The 18,071-nt window shown below is 50.7% G+C and overlaps 1 protein-coding gene across 4 annotated transcripts in view; it reads left to right on the forward strand.

Moving 5' to 3' along the window:
- Positions 1-18,071, forward strand: part of B4GALNT3 (beta-1,4-N-acetyl-galactosaminyltransferase 3) — a 53,888-nt gene that overhangs the window by 34,473 nt on the left and 1,344 nt on the right. For 3 of the 4 annotated variants that reach the window (XM_035345497.1, XM_035345515.1, XM_035345507.1), the window contains exons 4-19: positions 3,778-3,873; positions 4,386-4,476; positions 5,326-5,426; positions 5,776-5,843; positions 6,390-6,468; positions 6,912-6,978; positions 8,759-8,902; positions 9,316-9,425; positions 10,337-10,437; positions 11,752-11,828; positions 12,293-13,298; positions 14,882-15,180; positions 15,413-15,566; positions 16,237-16,309; positions 16,770-16,923; positions 17,437-17,563. In XM_035345497.1, the coding sequence (XP_035201388.1) occupies positions 3,778-3,873; positions 4,386-4,476; positions 5,326-5,426; positions 5,776-5,843; positions 6,390-6,468; positions 6,912-6,978; positions 8,759-8,902; positions 9,316-9,425; positions 10,337-10,437; positions 11,752-11,828; positions 12,293-13,298; positions 14,882-15,180; positions 15,413-15,566; positions 16,237-16,309; positions 16,770-16,923; positions 17,437-17,563 (2,747 nt within the window). Of the gene's footprint in view, positions 1-3,777; positions 3,874-4,385; positions 4,477-5,325; positions 5,427-5,775; positions 5,844-6,389; positions 6,469-6,911; positions 6,979-8,758; positions 8,903-9,315; positions 9,426-10,336; positions 10,438-11,751; positions 11,829-12,292; positions 13,299-14,881; positions 15,181-15,375; positions 15,567-16,236; positions 16,310-16,769; positions 16,924-17,436; positions 17,564-18,071 lie in introns of those variants that run through there. The other variant, XR_004755883.1, reaches the window with a different exon arrangement.

Below are 18,071 nucleotides of genomic sequence, written 5' to 3' on the forward strand. Positions count from 1 at the left end.
TCATCTTGACGGATTCCCACAAGTGCCGTGGCTGCAGAGCTTGCCGCAGAGTCCAGCTGCTCGCTGCTGAACGTCCCCCAGCTGGGGGAGCTGGCCCGGGCAGGAGGAGGGGCAGCGGCCGCCCTGCACAGACAGAAGAGGCTTATGAACTCGGCTTTGGGAGTTTGGGTTCACAGCACAACGTTGCCTTTCTTCCCCAGCTCAGGCCCTCTCTGTGCCGCATTTATCATCCCCAGCGCTGCACATTCCTGGGGTTGCACGCAGCTGATTTGCCTCTGAGATGCCAAGGCTGGCCAGGATTAAAATAGGAAAGACCTCTTTTCTCCATCCTGTCCCAGCATGTCATTGCTGCTGCAACCCTCCCAGCTTTGCTGCCTGCCACGCACCAGCCTCTGCTCCTTCCCTGGGGCTCCTGGCGCTACTCGCTCCGTGCCCACGACGCTGTGCTCAGGGGGGACTGGCCTGCCCAGACCTCCTGGGGAAGAGCAGCTCCCGGGGACGTGCTCGTGGTGCACGTGCGCTGTGCCAACAGTGTCCTTGGTGCATGACCCGTGGCCGTTTTGGATCCCAGCTGGGTTCTTGCAACGCTGCTGTGTTAACAGGGTGGAGATAAGCGACCGGGAGGTGGGGCTGGAAGGGAGGAACCCGAGCAGCAGAAGGAGCCTCTGGATGGGAAGGCACAGACCGTGTAATGCCAGCTCCCGTTTATGGCCCAGCCCCTGGGCTTCTATTCTTGGTGCTGGCCAAGCAAGTCTATCCAAAATTTCCAAAGCAGATGCTTTTGAGGGGAGAAGGACAACTTAACTTGTTATTTACCAGGCTGTAACTTTCAAACCCTCTGTACATCAGATGCAAGCTGGGAAATCAAACTCAGAAAAAGTCCATCGATGTTTCTCAGGAGCTCTGTGCATGGATTGTGAATGACAGTGTCATTTATTGCTGCAATCTGCAACAAACACCCCAAGCAGATTATTTTCTGCTTGTTCCAGAGGGGACCCAAATAGCAAACAGGAATTTCCCAGCTGCCTGCACTGGGCAGCCATGAGTCGAGCTGCAGGGACAGAGGTGATAGAGTTTCAAAACAGCTGCTGCACTCATGACTCTTGGGGGCCTAAAATTAAAGCATAGCTCAGTTTTCACTTCCAGAGCAGCATTTTGGGCAGCCAGCACATATCTGTCAATAACATTCTTCTTTTCCCCTTCAGAGGAAGCAGAGGAAAGTAGGCTGTTGCAGCTCAGGAGAAAAAACACTTTAGAAGTGACTGAAACTCCATCCCTGACCATGCCAGGGGTTGGAACTAGGTGATCTTTAAGGTCCTTTCTAACCCAAGCCATTCTATTATTATATACATGCAAGAAATGCTTATTATTTACCAGTTAATTATTTCTAATTGTTGTGAGTACGGGAAAGTGAAGCGATCGCATTAGTTCCTGCTAGAAAATCCTCTTAGGTGTCTTTGTAAAGGCATTGGAGGTGTCAGGCTAGAAATTTCGTACAGCACTGACAGAGCACTTGGTACAGGGATGTCTGCCTTACCTTTTACTAGGCTGCCCGCTGCCAAAACTCTGCAGTTAAGGTTTGCATTAGGATGGGACTGGTCCAATTTTCCTCTGCAAACGAGCAGGTCTGGGCACTCTTTTGGGAATTCCCTCATGCAGATCTGCTTTGGTGTTTGAAAAACCCCTTTCCAAAGCCAGCTTAGCTCCGTTACAGCTCTGAGTCTCGGGAGCATCTCCTGGGTGTCTTTGCCAGGAAGGCAGTGCAGCACCAGCCTGTCCACGGTGTGGGAGTGTTGTGCTGCATTTGACAGAGATCTGAGGCTGCTCTCTGCAGTGTGCAGACAGTTCTCTCAGAAGAAAGAACAGCATCTCTTGTGGATAGCAACAGACTGCTGCAAGACTCAATTCCTGGCAGTGACTAGCTGAGGGAGCCCAGCTTGTTCATCTCAGTTCATGTTCCACAAGAAATAGCAATTTTTATTTGATTGGGTGGAGAAAACAGTGTAAGACCCTTGGGTATGAACCTGGATTTCACCAGGTTGCATGGGACTGACCAGCAATTAGGTTCCAAGTCGGTGTCACACCTGCAGTGATTGATTTGTATCGCAGCTCCCTGCAGAGTCCCAAGTTTCTCTTGGCTACAGCCATTGCCCCGAGCCCTCTGTGCAGTTCCTCTCTCGTTCTGTGCAGCATCACTTGGGGAAATTACATCTGCTTTGTCTCTCTGCTTTTTCTCTTGCCCGATGGGCAGAGTGTGGGCTGAGGGATGTCAGCAGAGGAGGAAAGCAGAGGGCAGTGGGGAACAAAAGGGACCTCCAGACATCAGCCAAGCCCCGGCAGTGCAGACACCAGCGAGAGCAGGCTGACAAGAGACCACTCGAGAGCAGCAGTGGTTATGAATGTGTTTTGCCTGGCACGCAGAGATGATTTTCACGTGCATGACTAAAGCCCACTGCTCACAAAGAGCATTACTGCATAAGCTGGGGCCTGGCCAAGTCTGCTCCACGTCCTTCCTTCAAGCCCCAGTTTATTACAGAACAAAACCCCAACCTGCTGTCCTGGGAAGAATAACTCTGTGAAATGGTTTCTCTGCCAGAAGTGCACGGAGGGGCTGAATCCTCCTCCACCACACTGTTGCAGCCCTGCTCGAGACTTCCCTGACCAAAACTAGAAATTTGCTGCCATCTGTAGACATTTGGGTGCTATTCAGATGTTTCCAAGCCCTGCTCGCAGAGCCTTGGCTGGGCTCTGTAGCTCCTTATATAGGCAAGACAGCCGTGGAAAACCTCCCCAGTCCCAAGGCAACCTATTCCTTTCTTCAGCATTTCCCCATCTAAGGTTGCCTGCAGTCTCCAGCTTATTTATTCTCCGCTTTTGGATGCCAACTCTGCAAGGAAGGTTTCAGCATCCCGCTCCACTGGTTGCACGCAGAGAGCCTGGGCTGTCCTGGGAGGCAGCCAGCTCTTCCTTTACAGATGGCTGTGACAAAATAAAGCTTATTCCTCAAGGAGTATGCATCTGCAATCCCACAGCAGCCACCAGGCTTTTCCCAGCAGAGCTGTACTGCAGGTCTCCGTCAGGCACAGAAAGCCTCTCCCCGTGGGGCTGGTGGGGTAGCAGGGACAGCCACCCCTGCACACCCTCCTCTGCTGCCTGAACCCCTGCTCCCCTGAGCATTTCCATGTCTCTGTGGGCATGCAGAGGCCACGCCATCCATGTGCTGCTGCTCCTTACCCTGCTGGTCCTCCATCTCCCAGAGCGGTTGCTTTTCCCCACTGTCCTCCCTGAGCTTCACCTTGCAGACAGGCTTCGAGGAGATCTGCCATCTTCCCTCCGCAGGGTGTCCCCTCTTCCATGGGTCAGGAAGACAGCCCTGAAATGCTGGGGGAGCCCAGAATACCTTTGTGGAGGACACAAGACCCTACAGTCTCCTTGCTTGGATCATTGTGGCTGCTGCCACGCCACAGCATATCCCAAACCTCATAGCACTGGTCTCTGCTTTAACACCTCTGTGATGGCTCCAAATGAAGTGAGCCCCGGCCATTTAACTGAGCTCTCCCTGGCCTTGTTGCAGCTCCCTGGTGCTGTTCACACTGTCACCTGGCCTGCCCCCAAGCCCGCACCTGGTTAGACAGCAGCAGCAGCATCTTTTTTCTCTCTCACAAGCTCTCCAGTGCTGGGGCAGGGGCTGAGGTTGGCAGGACAGGGGAGGGAAGCGGGAGAGATGCAGGGGGCTGGGGACACAGCAATTCATGGTGCCCCGCCTCTGCCCCCCAGTTCCAGGGCCAGGCCAATCTGCACGTGTTCGAGGACTGGTGTGGCAGCTCCACCGAGCAGCTCAGGAAGAACCTCCACTTCCCCCTCTACCCCCACGTGAGTAAGACCCCAGCAGCCGCTGTCCCATGGTTCCCAGCTATCTGGATCACCCTTGCTCTCTTCACGTCTTGTCCCCATCCATCCCTCTCCATCACCTCCTTTTTCTTCCTGCCCCTGGGGGAGCAAGAAGCTTTCACAAGGGTTCAGTGACCCTTGGGAAGGAGGCTCGTTTTGCCCCTGCTGGCCTGCCAGACCTTGGACACAGCGTGAAGGAGCCCTGCACTCAGTGCTCTCCCTCCAAGTGGCTGATGAATGCCAGGTCCCATTCCCAGCATCTCTGGCATCCCCCATGTGGCTCTTCCCTCTCCTGAGCAGCACTTGCTCCAGTTCCTCTCTCATCTCGCCTGCTCTTTCCCATTGCATCCATCACACACTGTCCCCCATCCTCCTTCCAAAAGAAACCTCATACTTCCCTCCACCCACCTATTGCACAGTTTTTGTCCCGCACCACTTCTCTCCCCTCTTGCTCCTATTGCATCTATTTTTTTTTTTTTCATCTTCCATTTCAGACACGAACTACACTGAAGAAACTGGCAGTGTCCCCAAAATGGACCAACTACGGTCTCCGGATATTTGGCTACCTGCATCCTTTCACTGATGGTGAGGGCCCTGAGGCTGCTGTGCCGCTGCTCGTGTCCCTGCTTGGCGCTGCGCAGGGGTGCCCTCACCCACCGAGCGTGAGGTCCCTCACGTAGGCAGCCCCGCTGGCTGTGGCCCTGGCGTGGATGAAGCACTTCTGCCTCCATTGTAGGGTGGAAAGGATTAGCACGTAAGAAAACAGATTGGAAGTGTTAGATAAAAAACAATGCTGTTGTGAATGCACAGCCCCATGATGTGTACATAGTCACAAGTGGCCTGTAAGCTTTTCTTCCCTCCCTCACATGCACAGGACTGTACGTGACATTGATCATGTTCCTACTGCTCCCCAGGTGCATGAGTACTGTCTGACACCACCTGACATCTGTGTCACCCAGCTACGTGCTTCTGCCCAGAGCAGCATGCTAACACTCGCCCCTTTCTCCTGGTCCTCTGGCCCTCGACTGCCATCCCTGTAAACCCTGCCAGAACAGCCAGAGACAAACACCTCTGTCTCCCTTCATGGCCCCATGTGTACATTCCTCCATTCAGGCATGGCTTTTCACACAAAACATTTCCTCTGGGAACAAAAACTTGCACAGACTTCTTAGCTTTCCAGGTTAGATGTCAGGTGAAGCCAACGCAGGAGGGACAGGGAACCAGTTGCACCTGTGAGTGATGTTTGGTTTTTAATCACAGCAGAGCTAGAGAATTCAGAAAGGTCAAAAGGGGGGAGGTTAATGTCCAAAGGCTAAGTCTGGTATCACCAGAAAAAAAAAAAAAGGGTAAAGACAGCATTTTAGAGGATCATATTCCGTTCTGTGTACAAGCCCTTACCCCAGAGCCCTACTTACTCCCTCCATCTCTTGACAGGGGAGTTTCAGTTTGCCATTGCTGCGGATGACAATGCTGAGTTCTGGTTGAGTCCAGATGAAAAGACCTCTGGCCTCCAGCTGCTGGCCAGCGTAGGCAAGGTACAGTGCACACTGCATGGCTTCTTCCATAAAGGCTTGAATGTTTCTGTGGGGATGGTAGCCTTACAGGCTACCTTGGACTAGCCAAATTTCTTTTCCTGCCCTGCTACAGGCACCACTGCCACAGCTGCCAGACAAATACGATGCGACGTAACCTAAGCCAGTTACACGTTGGCACTGCAGCTGGCAGCCCCAGGTTCATGATTACAGACCTTAAATCTGTTCACAGGTTGTGGATCTCACAGACTACTTACCAGGAGGAACAGCTCAATTTTCCCTATTTATTGCTCCATCACAGTAACCAGGGAAGAAATTCATCTTAATTACAGCATTTTCTGTCTCTTCACAGACAGGGAAGGAGTGGACAGCACCAGGGGAGTTTGGAAAATTTCGGAGCCAGCAGTCAAAGGTGGTGAGGTGAGTGAGCAGAGTCCCTCACTCCCAGCCACCTTTGCACGTGGCCAGGAAATCACAAGGAAAGGTGAAAACAACACAGACTTGTTCTGAAGAATTTAGCAAAGTGGAGAAAGGAAATGCTATGGGATATCACCAAAGCTGAAGTGATACCTGTGCCAGTTGCTTTGCTGATTCACTGCAGTAAGGCAACACTGATTTTTTCTTCCCTGGAGGTAGCATCCATCAGCAAATTCAGACTTCTTTTTATGAACTGGACCCTAAGCTTCCTGCCTTGGAACTGGCTGGGTTTCCCAGAAGCCAAAACCCAGCAGATGAGACTGAAAGGGAATTATTCAGAGTTACCTGAGAAGGGTCTGAAGTGCTCCAGGTGCACAAGGGAAGTTACCTATCTAGCTGTCGGCATCTGGATTTTCTTGGCAGCCCTATCCCTGCTCACCCTGAGAATTAGATTGTTTCGTGGGCGCGGTTGCTCTCCACGCATTGTCTGCTGACAAGCTAAGAAATGTTCCTTAATGCTGCTGGTGACAGACATGTTGTTCTTCACAGGTTGTCAGCTGCAGGCAGGTACTACTTTGAGGTGCTGCACAAGCAGGATGACAAAGGAACAGACCATGTGGAAGTAGCAGTGAGTCTATGAAAACGGCCCTACTGTATGCAAATGGCAGTGGAGTGTTCGTCCCCTCAGAGCTTGGGAATGAAGTTTGTAATGCTTTCCTTCCTTCTCAGGCCCCAGCTCCTCTTTGCAGGAGATGTATCTAATCCCTTCCAGAGTCCTTACCTACTTCTCTGTGGGATAATCCTGGCTGTGTCAGGACCATTTTCTCAGTTTGTTTGGGACAGTTCTGCTCTCTCTTTGGTCTCTATTGCAGCTCTTTGTCCTTTCCTGCTTTGAACGAGTCCTGGGGGATCTCAGCTCATTGCCAGTCTTTTGCTGTTAGGTAGACTGTCATAGTAAGGAGAAAGCTGTGAGCCCTTCTGGTGGAAAAACAAAACAAAACAAAACTTGTGCTTATTCCTTTTGTCTAGGCTTGGTTAAATGCCTTTTTTCAATGTGTTTCTCTGTTCCAGTGGAGACTGAATGACCCAGATGTGAAGTTCAAAGTCATTGACTCCCAATACCTCTCCCTTTTTGCTAGTAAGTATCTTCACCACAGGTCTCCTTGAGCACCTCCCCATTCTTCCAAAACTTATCATCAATGTTTCACTGTGAATCACAGTCTAGCCAGCCAAATGCCATGTATATAGATCACTACAAGAAAGAAGTGGAGACAGGTTAGGAGAGATACCTATGGACTAGGGCATGTGACTCGATATTAAATACAGGAGAATTGGAAGAAGGATTGGAACATTATTTTAGCGAACTCTGGAGTCAGGAAGGAAGGAAAGAGAAGAGAGTCTGCAAGGGTGAAGGAAACTGTATGAGATGTGAGAGAGTATCAAAGGGTGGAGGTTGCCTGCCTGTTGTGCAGAGAGCTAGGGGAACACGGAGCCCACAACATGGGAGCAATGGGGTTGCTCTGGGAGCTGGACTTGGCTAGGGTGAAGGGGCTGCTGATTTCACTGGCTTCCAGCAAATTTCACTCAGGATGTGGGACACATCGGGATACATCTAGTGGTATCAGACATTGCTGCTTTTTTTCTGTGCCTCCTTCAAGTCTTTTCAAGTTGCTGCTGGATTGCAGCAAGAACATCAGCCCAGTCCCTCCTGTTTTAGCACATCAAGTGAAGCCTTTATCAGTTAAGGAGCTCCTCAGTCCTGCCTTCCCTTATCTAGCTTTGTCAGCATCACTTTCCCCTGCCAACATTCCCCCATTCCATATCTACCACTGTTGCCTTCCAACATTTCTGTGGTGGTGTTTTTTTTTTCCTATGCTAACACTTTTGCCTATGGGAGACTCCCTGATGTAATCCAGACATCTCTTTGCAGTGTCTTAGATTACAGCCTGCTGCTGCATTTTTGTAACCTACCATTTGGCCAGGACTAGGTCTTCAGTCATGTCTACTGTCCCCTTTCTTTTTTCTTCTGCTCTTTTCTGCTTATTAATTCCCTGTAGAAGAGGTGGCTCACAGCCCGCAAGATCCTTTCATGGCTGGCACAGTGCTCCAGTCTCAGTCTTGTATTTATCTGGTGCCTTCTGCCCATACAGTGTCTCCCTCTTCCACCCCAGACTTTGGCTGTACCACACGTTATCTGGGGTTCCTGTGTTGCTCTCTACCCATGAGTTGCTGACAGTAACCCCACTGCCCTTGGCAGCATGCTGTCTTTCCTTCTAAGATATTTATTCAGTTCTGCTCATTTCAGAGCCAGATCAGCAGAGATATGTAATCCTTTGGCAGCAGCACTCAAGAAAAAACATAACCAATGCCCAGTGTTGAGCTTAAGCTTCCCATTGCTCCCGGCTTACTCAGGGCATCCATTCCCCTGCTGGAGCACCAGCCTCCTCGGCCACTGAAGGCCTTACTCAAGCAGGGTCTTGCTCCTTTTCCAGCTCAGGAGAAACCTCCCTTTCTCAGGTTTCTCCTCCCATTCAACTTTTTTTTGTCTCCTTTTAAAAGGAATCCAATGCCAGTAATTCAGATGTGTCCGGAAATTCCTGCCAGCCTGGGGTGCAAGCAGTACGCTGCGGCTGGCATGTCCTCTCACAAGGCAGCAGCTCATTTCCCACTGTCGCTCATCACTGTGTTTATTTGCTTTCGATGGATAGCTGTGTTCCCACCCCACAGCTTCTGCACTTCCAGCTTTCCCAGTCAAAGCCTTTCCCTCCCACAAGGAGCGGTGAAGCTCCCGATCGGCGCCATTTGGGCATTGCTGTGGTGCAATACCATTGGGAAAGGGCTGACGCTGGGGAAGGGTGCTGTTGGAGATGGGATGAGTTAGCCCTTCCTCCCCCTTCCCTTCTCTCTCTGGTTTCTAGACGAGACGCTGTTAAAGATGGATGAGGTCGGGCACATCCCGCAGACGCTGGCCAGCCACACGAGCCGGCCTGCCGACAGCGCGGGCGGCAAGGCACACCCCGCCGACATGTTGAAGCCTGACCCCCGGGACACTCTTTACAAAGGTAAGGCTTGCAGAGGGGTTGAGGAGGGAGCTGCAGCCTGCCCCAGCACATGCAGGAGAACAGCTGACAAAGGCTGTCCTCCTACGCCGTGGCTGTCAAAGGCCACCCCTTTTTCTCTGCAGCGCAGAAGAGAGGAGGAGCATGCAACATCCTCCACTGTAGGAGACAAAGCACAGAGTAAACCTGTCTCCTCTTTTTTTAAGAGTCCAGCTCACACAATGTCCCCAGACATATTTTAGTGTAAGTGCTGTAGAGCAATGTGAATAAATGTACTGTACTAGCTGGTTTAGTTTATGTATCTGAGAGCATTTCACATGGATAAATAGAAACCAGGCCCAGAAGTAGCTAGGCTCATGCATCAATTGCAGCAGGGTTCCTCCAGCAACGCCTGCCTACCTGTTTCTTCTTCTCAGTGCCACTGCTCAGCAAGTCTCGCCTGCGCCGAGCCCTGCCAGACTGCCCGTACAAGCCCAGCTACCTGGTGAATGGGTTTCCTCTGCAGCGCTACCAGGGCCTCCAGTTTGTAAGTTTTATTCCGTGAGCTGGTATTTGCCCAGGGGGATGCAAGAAAGAAGGAGGAACACCCTGTTAGCCATGGGCCACTCATCTGAAGCTTCTGGGCAGATTTGACCATCTGCTGTTCAGGTCTGCAGCATCCCAGTACATGCCAGAGGGCAATGGCAAGAGAAAGGAGATGGGTGCTACGTGCTGCTCTCTGGTCTCACTGGGGTACAAGTGTGTGTGTCTTACAGAGCCCTTCAGACCTCAAGCCAAAGCACTGAGTTTGCCTTCACATGGAGTCTCATAATGGCTGAGGATTTTCTTTTCAGGGTGAACTGTGGCATGCATGGACCTAGGCCCCTGACAGGTTTCAAACTGGAAAAGAGCTGGGTCTCGCATCTGTGGGGCATGCAACATAGCAGGGATTCATCCCCTTCCGAGCAGAGCAGGCCCTGAGGTCTGGCGGAGCCAGCTGGGCTGGGGATGGGTCACCAGTGTGGTTCATCTTCCCTGGATGTCAGTTCAAGCCTATGTTCCCTGTGGGACTCACATCCATGGCTTCCTCAGCCTTGCATGGAGGCATCCCCACACACTTTCTGGGCCCTTGTGTTCCCGTGCATCCCCTCAGGAGGACTGTCCTAGCTAGTTCCTGCTCTGTTACTGGACTTCAACACGCTGTTGCAGAGATGAATGTTCAGATGCTGAGAGATAACATGGCACACCCATGCACACGTCCCAGCACTCTTCCTTCTGTTTTCCTTTTCAATCACCCCTCCTCGCAGCCTGCTACTGGGTGCCTTTGAGAGCAAATAGTGAGCAGTGCCTGCTCTCTCTCAAAAGAACTGGTCACCTTGCAACCGTGTCTGGGTCACCTTATGAATGATATCCAGCATTGACGGGGGTTTTGCTTTATCTTTCTTTCCTTCTTCCCAGGTTCATTTATCCTTTGTTTACCCAAATGATTACAGCCGCCTGAGCCATATGGAGAAAGACAACAAATGCTTCTATCAGGAAAACCCATATTACTTGGAAAGGTAGGATGCTGCACATGGGAGGCAGCATTTCCTAGCAGGGAGGGAGGAGGCAGTTTGAAGGCTGGAATTAAGGTGGAATTTCATATTTAATTCTTTAGGACTCAAAAATCGCTGAAGTCCTGCAAAACATTAAAGCACTTATAGTTTCTTTGGATGGCCAGTGCTTCCTTTAAGTGAAATTATGTTTAGGTCTCAAAGGGAAACGGCTGCTACTTTCCTTGCTCTATTAATCAGGAAGCTGGGTCAGAGCATATTTGTTCCAATACATCAGGGAATGTATTTGCCAGCAAACTTTGCATGCCAGCAGCTGGAGCCTCCTGATGGCTGTCACTGTTTGCGTTGAAGCCAAACCATGCTCACAACCAAGCATCTCTCTGGAGGGCTAAAAGCATGGAGCTCATCCTCACCGAGGTCTGGCTCCAGCGATGGCTCTGCGAGGGAACCACCACTTGCATGTTCCTTGGCCACAGGGAAATACCTCGTGTGAGGACTCCTCTGCTTTCAGGAGGAACTGGCTGCAGAATAAAGAGTTGCTTTTCCAGAGAGATAGCTGGTGTAAGCCTCCTTGTGCTCAGGATCATCTTCCTTCCCACAGGTCTATTTTAAGGGCTGGAAAGATAGATTGTATTGTAGGTTTGGGAGGGAACTGCTGGGGCTGGGGTTCATTGTGAAGGATGGAGAAGGTGGCTGCTGTGGGCTGGAAGGTGCCACCCAAATTTTTTGCTTTGACAAACTGTTTGTATTAAAACAGCATTTGGGAAGCGTGGGCCCATTTTGCTTCGCATCAAGCATGTATAGAAACAATCCAAGGAGGGAAACCCCCCTCAGAAGCTTGAAGCACAGGCACATGATGGGACAGCACACAGACAGTTTGAAAAGAGAAAGGGAGAAAAGAGAGAGGGAGATCATTGCAGTTACCTGCCTAAGCCACTTTTGCAGCACAATGACTTAGGTACTACATTATAAGTGAGCTTTAAGGAGCAGTTTAAGGGAGGGTAAAGCAGTGTTTCAGTGTACTTATGTTGGAATTTCCTCCTGTGCACATGGAGCAGCACTTGAGAAAACGTCTGAAAAACTGGGATGATAATCAAGGAAAACTGATTCCTTTGACAGTACAGAGTAAGATCTGATCACCTCAAGATCTGAAAGACGGTGATGATAATAGCCTATGATTTGCTGCAAAAGGAGAGTCTAGAGATGATGGGTAGATATGATCAGAGTAATTGGCCATCTCCTCTGTAGCAGTGGCTAGAATTTATGTGGAGAGGGTGAAGTAACTTTGATCAGACTGGTGTTTTGTCCTTTCCTTTGCAGATTTGGATTCTATAAGTACATGAAAATGGACCGGCTACAGAAGAGCCTGGACTCTGGAGAAAAGACAGAGAAGCCAGGTAGGTGCCAGCCCTAGCATCAGAGCCAGGAGGATCCTTTTATCTGTCGCTCCTTGTGTGATTCTCCAGCACCAGCTGAAGGAAGCTGTTGATTTTCCATGCGAAGCAAGTCACACCCCTTCCCTGGTACAGTGCTGTGGGTGGGAGGAGATTTTTGCTGTCACATTTACTTAAGGGCAGACTGGGAGGTCTACCAAGCAGTGGGCTCTAGTGGACAACATGGTGACTAGCTCTCAGGCCTGCAACTTAGCTGAGGAGCAATTCCAGCAAAAACGTGGTTAGAAGTGAGGGAGCCAAACATGTGCAGTGTGGCAGCCTGTGCTCACACCTGCCCTGCAAAGCTGTGGCCAGACCTTTAGCTGAAGGCTAAGCCAGACGTCTCCCTAGCCTTGGCAACACCGCTGGGTGTGGGGTTGGGAAGCGGAAGGAGGATGCCAGAGGTGTAACTGCGATTACTCCTGCAGGCTTCCACGAGGGGAACCTGGACGATCTGCAGTACGGGGAGCAGGACATGGAGAGCACTGGCCCCCCAGCACCCCCTGGCACGTGGCAGGCAGAGCTGGCAGGAACCACTCCCAGCAGTGTGGTGGGCAGCGACCATGTCTACGAGGACTATTCCCTCCAGGAGCGTCGGCGGCTCCTCTCAGTTGGTGGCACAGGAGAGGCACCTCAGAGGAGAGGGATGAAAAGGTCCGGTGTCAAGACAACACCACTGGCCCCTGCCAACCAAAGCCTCAGCTGGGCTAGCGCAGAGAAGAACCCAGCAATGAAGAGATCCCACTTAAAAGCTGGCATCAAAGACAACTCCAAGAGCCCTCCACAGCATGCCAGGGTTGTCCAGGGCAGAGCACCTGCTAAAAAGCCTAACCCACCTTCTAGGAGCAGGTTGCAAAGGGAGCAGCTTCTCAGCAACACCAGGGACTCAGGGGTCAGGATTCCCAAAGGGCTGAGACCTCAAGCAGACCTCAGTGCTGCAGAGGACAGGCTGCAGCCTGCAGGCACTGTGCAAGCTGAGAGAGGAGGCCCAGGCAAAGCTGGCAGGCACCCTGTGGCCACTGCTGGCCCCAGCAAGGAACCAGCACGGCTGGCACAATGGCTGAACCAAGTAGAGGCCTACGTGGCTGAGCAGAAGGTGGCCGGTGGCAAGGACATGGGTGAGAGAGAGGCACAGGTGGCATCTCTGGCAAAGGGCAAGTCGGGGCCTGTGGAGAGGGCAGCAGAAGAGGAAGAGGAAGAGGTGAATGGGGAGCCAGAGAAGGAGAATGAGGAGAGTTTTGATTATGTACCAGTGTTTGACCAGGCGGTGAACTGGGAGCAGACCTTCAGCACAAGCAACCTGGACTTCCATGTGCTGCGCACTGACTGGATTGACTTGAAGTGCAACACGTCAGGAAACCTGCTGCTCAAAGAGCGGGAGGCCCTGGAAGTCACACGTGTCTTCCTCAAGAAGCTCAACCAAAGGAATAAAGGGTAAGGCACAGTGTGAAAGCCAAGGGACAGTGTCCTGGAGCTTGTGTACCACGCTGCACAGGGAACACCTGTGATGTGAGCAGCTAGAATGAATCGGAAGATAAACTAGATTTCAAAATTAAAACTTCAGCAAAGATTCTATGTAAAAAAATGGGCTTTAAACACCTATTTGAGCTGAGAAATTAGAATTGTTGGACACCAGATCATGTCTGGGGGCTGAATATCATCCTCCAAAAGCTGGTGGCCATAAATGTGAAAGATTTCAGTCCAGCTGGCATCACTGACCCTTTGTTGGCTTCCTCCTTGCATAGCATAAGCACTGAGAGTGCATAGGAGCATTTTACCAACTGAATGTTAAGAAGCCCTGCTGATATGAAATAGGGCTGGGGCTCCTTATGAATGTGGTTTAATGCCTGTCACCCCTCAGTTTGTGAATCCAGCACCATTTAGGGCACGGGACCAGAAGGGAGCAGTCAGATGTGGATCAGTACACTGACCTCAGAAACAACCAAGTATCTTACCCTTACATATGTTTATCTGAACGTATGTACCTCCATCTTAGAACTAGTTAGATTTCTAGATCCTAGCACTGATTTGGGAAGATGTCCCAGCTTCTTAGTGCTCTGATGACCCACTGGAGATCAGCTTTCTCTGGTATTCTGTATTTACATTGCCTGATAAGGTTCTTCTTCTTGCTGAGACTTATCATTTTGATTGCCTTTCTGGCAGACAAACATGCCTCCTACGATCCTCTATAAGCATCCAGCTTTCCTCCCCCTTCTGATGAGCTGGCCTCTATTTCCACAATCTTCTTATCTGTCCTTTTCCATGCTTGTTTCAGTTTGGGTTAGTTTGCCTGGCCATAAATGGCCAATATTCTGGATTTTTTATAGAATGCTGTTATTAGTTCTTAATCCCTACTGGAAGTAGCTCTCATGCAACCTCTTACAATTGTGTTTGTTTTTTCAGGGTCAGATCAGTCGCAGTCATGGTGTAAATGATAGGTACTCTCAAGGTTGTATTAGCATTTTTAACTGACAAGCATCCATTTTACAGCAGAAATTCTTGTTGTTATCTAAAAGGGCATGATTTAGCATTTCATTCCATTTTGGCCATCCTGGACCTACAGCTCATCCTAGTCTTTACTGTAGGATTGCTCAGTCTTAGTCCATGTTATTGGCTGATAAGCTGTCATCAGCCAATTTCACCAACCCAGCCATACTTCCTGTGCCAAGATCTTTGAAAGAGGTGTTGAATACACTCCCTATTCACCAGCCCTACAATCATTCAGACACGTTTGTTATTTTCTGTGTCACCTTTTATTTCATTTCCTTTGCCAGCTATTTTCTCTTGGCCAGGATCCTAGGTCTAATCCCACATGCTTGTGGATTCAGGAAACAGGTGCTGAGCCTTCCCATGGGACTTCTGAACTGGTGCAGTGAAGGGGGGGAAGCTGGGGACAAAAATGGTTGTGCTAGCCCAGGAGGAAAGAGCCTGGCAGAGCCAAATGAGACAAGCAGGGTGGAAGTGGGAGAGGGGCTGGTGTACAGGGGACGTGCTCACCCTGGCCGTGTCTCCTGCAGGAGGTTCCAGCTGCAGAGGATCGTGAATGTGGAGAAGCGCCAGGACCGCATGCGGGGTAGCCGCTACCTGCTGGAGCTGGAGCTGCTGGAGCAAGGAGAGCGTCTTGTCCGCTTCTCCGAGTACATCTTTGCACGGGGCTGGCAGGGCGTTGGCGGTGACGAGCAGGAGGAGAGGAACATGAGGAACCTGGCATGGGGTCACCGGCGGCACCTGATGGCCATGGCAAAAGAGCCAGAGCTGTGCTGGCCCCAGGGATTTTCCTGGAACCACCGTGCTGTGGTTCACTTCGTGGTGCCAGGTAAGGAGAACCTACCCTCATGGGACTTAAAAGGCTCAGAGAAAATCCCTGTCACACCTTGGGAGAACCCATACCAATTTCTGGGCTCTTTGGTCCAAGTTTTCAGCCTGGACCTATTTCAGCATCCCTGCAATGTTAGCAGGGCTTGAGGCAAGAAACTTTGCTTGTTGAAAGCCGTGCCATCTTTGAAATCAGTTTTCCTTTGGTTCTCCCCCTCTTGCAATACGACCAGTGAAAAACCAGGCACGTTGGGTGCTGCAGTTCATCTCTGACATGGAAGAGCTGTTCCGAGTCACTAAGGATCCTTACTTCAACGTCATCATCACGGACTACAGCAGCAATGACATGGATGTAGAGAAGGCTCTGAAAAGGTCTAGCTTGCACAGGTGAGGGTGCTGGCTGGTCACATAAAACTACTCACAAGTATATTCCTGCAAATGCAGCACATCTGCAAATCTCTGTGCATTGACCATCCACAGCCTCCTGCAGCTGGAAACTGGGAGATGATATCCTTGCATGTGTACATGCTTATATTGTTGTTATAATGTGCTTACATGTGTGCTGCTATAATATTATTATAAAACTCTAAGGGGTTTTGTTCAAGTTTGCAAGAGAGGACAGAGAGCAAGTTGTACGGTGATGGGGGACAGGGAAGCCAGAGAAGACAAGAAAGCTGTAAGAAATGAGCATGGAGACTTCCAGGGACTTCTCTTGCTGGAATAGCTCTATGGTTTATTGTATTCTGACATGAAACAGCCTTGCCTGGTCCTTTCCAGTGCTAGGGGGTCCCAGAGGTACAGCAGAAATAGAGCTGGCAGGACTTTTGTTAAGGACTGCCCTATCCTTGCTGGATATGTGAGAAGACCCTCAGGGCACACTGGGAGCTGGGGTAGTGCTGAGCTTACATGCTTGCACAAAGGCTGTCCTCCTCCTCATGAGGGTGCACAGGGGTGAGGGACAGCTCCTCAGCATGACACCCATGGTGTACTGCTAGAGGTGCTTTCTGTGCTTATGAACCTGCACACCCTGAACTTCTCTTTCCTGTCTGACCCCCAGCTATAGGTACTTGAAGCTGACGGGGAATTTCGAGCGTTCTGCTGGGCTGCAGGCAGGGATAGACCTCGTGACGGTAAGCCTGGGGAGCTGTCAGGTGGATAGGAGGGTTTCTGGTATGCGTCCGGCACTACCTCTTGCCTTTCATATTGAGCATGCTGGTTTTTAGGGAATAGACCAACAGAACAGATCAAACAGTGTGTTTCCTGTCCCTCTGAAGTAAGGACCTTGCTCCTTTCTCTGAGGAGACCAGTCCCTGTGGTCCATACAGTACTTGGCACACCTGCTTGGACCATGAGACAGGAAGGAAATCTTCAGTAGCAGTTCCATGATATTGGTTCTGCCAGATCATATTCATAAAATCTCACACTATTGTTGAACAGCCAGCCAGAGGCAGTTCTGCCAGCCCCTAGGTTTTCACTTTCTGATCTGGCAATGAGTGGCTCTTCAGCTGACTCCCATATCTCTGTCTTCCTGTCCCTCAAGACTCACTTAAAATCACCCTATTTTTTCCTAACTGACGTGGTCGGTTCCAGGATCCGCACAGCATCATTTTCCTCTGCGACCTCCACATCCACTTCCCAGCCAGCATCATCGATTCGGTCCGGAAGCACTGCGTGGAAGGCAAGATGGCCTTCGCACCCATGGTCATGAGGCTGCACTGCGGCACGTCCCCGCAGTGGCCTGACGGTAAGAGGGAGCGGAGCCTCTTGCGCTCAGACCTCGGGGAATGGGGAAAGGAGGAGGGTGCCTGCCACCTCTAGATTTGGTCCTCCGTTGCTATCAAGGTCTGGAGCTTAATGTCCTACCAGGGCCACCAGGTGAAAGTGCATCAGACAGAGGATGGTGTTTAATGGTGTTGGGTACTTGGCATTTGAGATCAGAGCCAAAAGAGCCCTTTATATGATATTTCTCCTGGTCATCTCTTAGAGCTCTCAGTGGATTTGAGTACCTCAAAGCCCCTCTTTTACTCCTTTCCATCAATTTCTCTTTTCTCAGGGGACACAGCCTGCCCTCTTGAGGACAGCTGCTAGCCTAGAGCTGAGGGAAAGTCGGGGAGAGGAAAGTGACGTAGATTATCTGGGCATAGGATTTCCCTTAGACAGAGGTGGTCATCCTGAGTCCCCACAGAAGCAAATTACCCTTGAGTCATTGATGGTTCAAAGCACCAACATGCCTGTGCTTCTTTTGTGCTGTCCTCAGGCTACTGGGAGGTGAATGGGTTTGGTCTTCTGGGCATATACAAGTCTGACCTGGACAAGATCGGAGGGATGAACACAAAAGAGTTTCGGGATCGCTGGGGAGGAGAAGACTGGGAACTCCTGGACAGGTAAGTATTAATTGTCATCAGTCTTGTGCTCAGGAGGGGAGACATGTTAGATTCCAGAAGAGCAATGACCTGGGGATCTGAGGAGATGGAGGTGGTGAATGCAACCATCAGCTTGAGCAGTGAGGGAGAGTCTTTGAGGAAGTCCTGACTTCAAAACCACTATGTGAGTGAACCCAAAACACAGCCACTGATAAGAGAGGAGCTGTTTCCCAATGTCTTCCAGTCACACTGCTGGTTGACCACAGGCAGATTGGGCACTGGTGGTCATGGAGATTTTGTCTTCTTCAATCAGTGCAGTGCACGGTTTGGGTCCCTCAAACTTTCCATACTACATATAGCAATCACCCATAAGAATGATTGTCAGAGAGACATTTTAGGATCATGAGGTAGGGTTACAGTTTCTGAGAAGTTTATGATGTGGGGCCTGTGCTGTACAAATCATAGGCCTCAGGGTTTGTAGGTTTTAGGGCCTCTTGTGTCTCTTCTGTCAGCTCGCTGAGGAAAAGTC

Source organism: Oxyura jamaicensis, chromosome 1, assembly GCF_011077185.1.
Source record: "Oxyura jamaicensis isolate SHBP4307 breed ruddy duck chromosome 1, BPBGC_Ojam_1.0, whole genome shotgun sequence".
Classification (NCBI taxonomy): Eukaryota; Metazoa; Chordata; class Aves; order Anseriformes; family Anatidae; genus Oxyura; species Oxyura jamaicensis.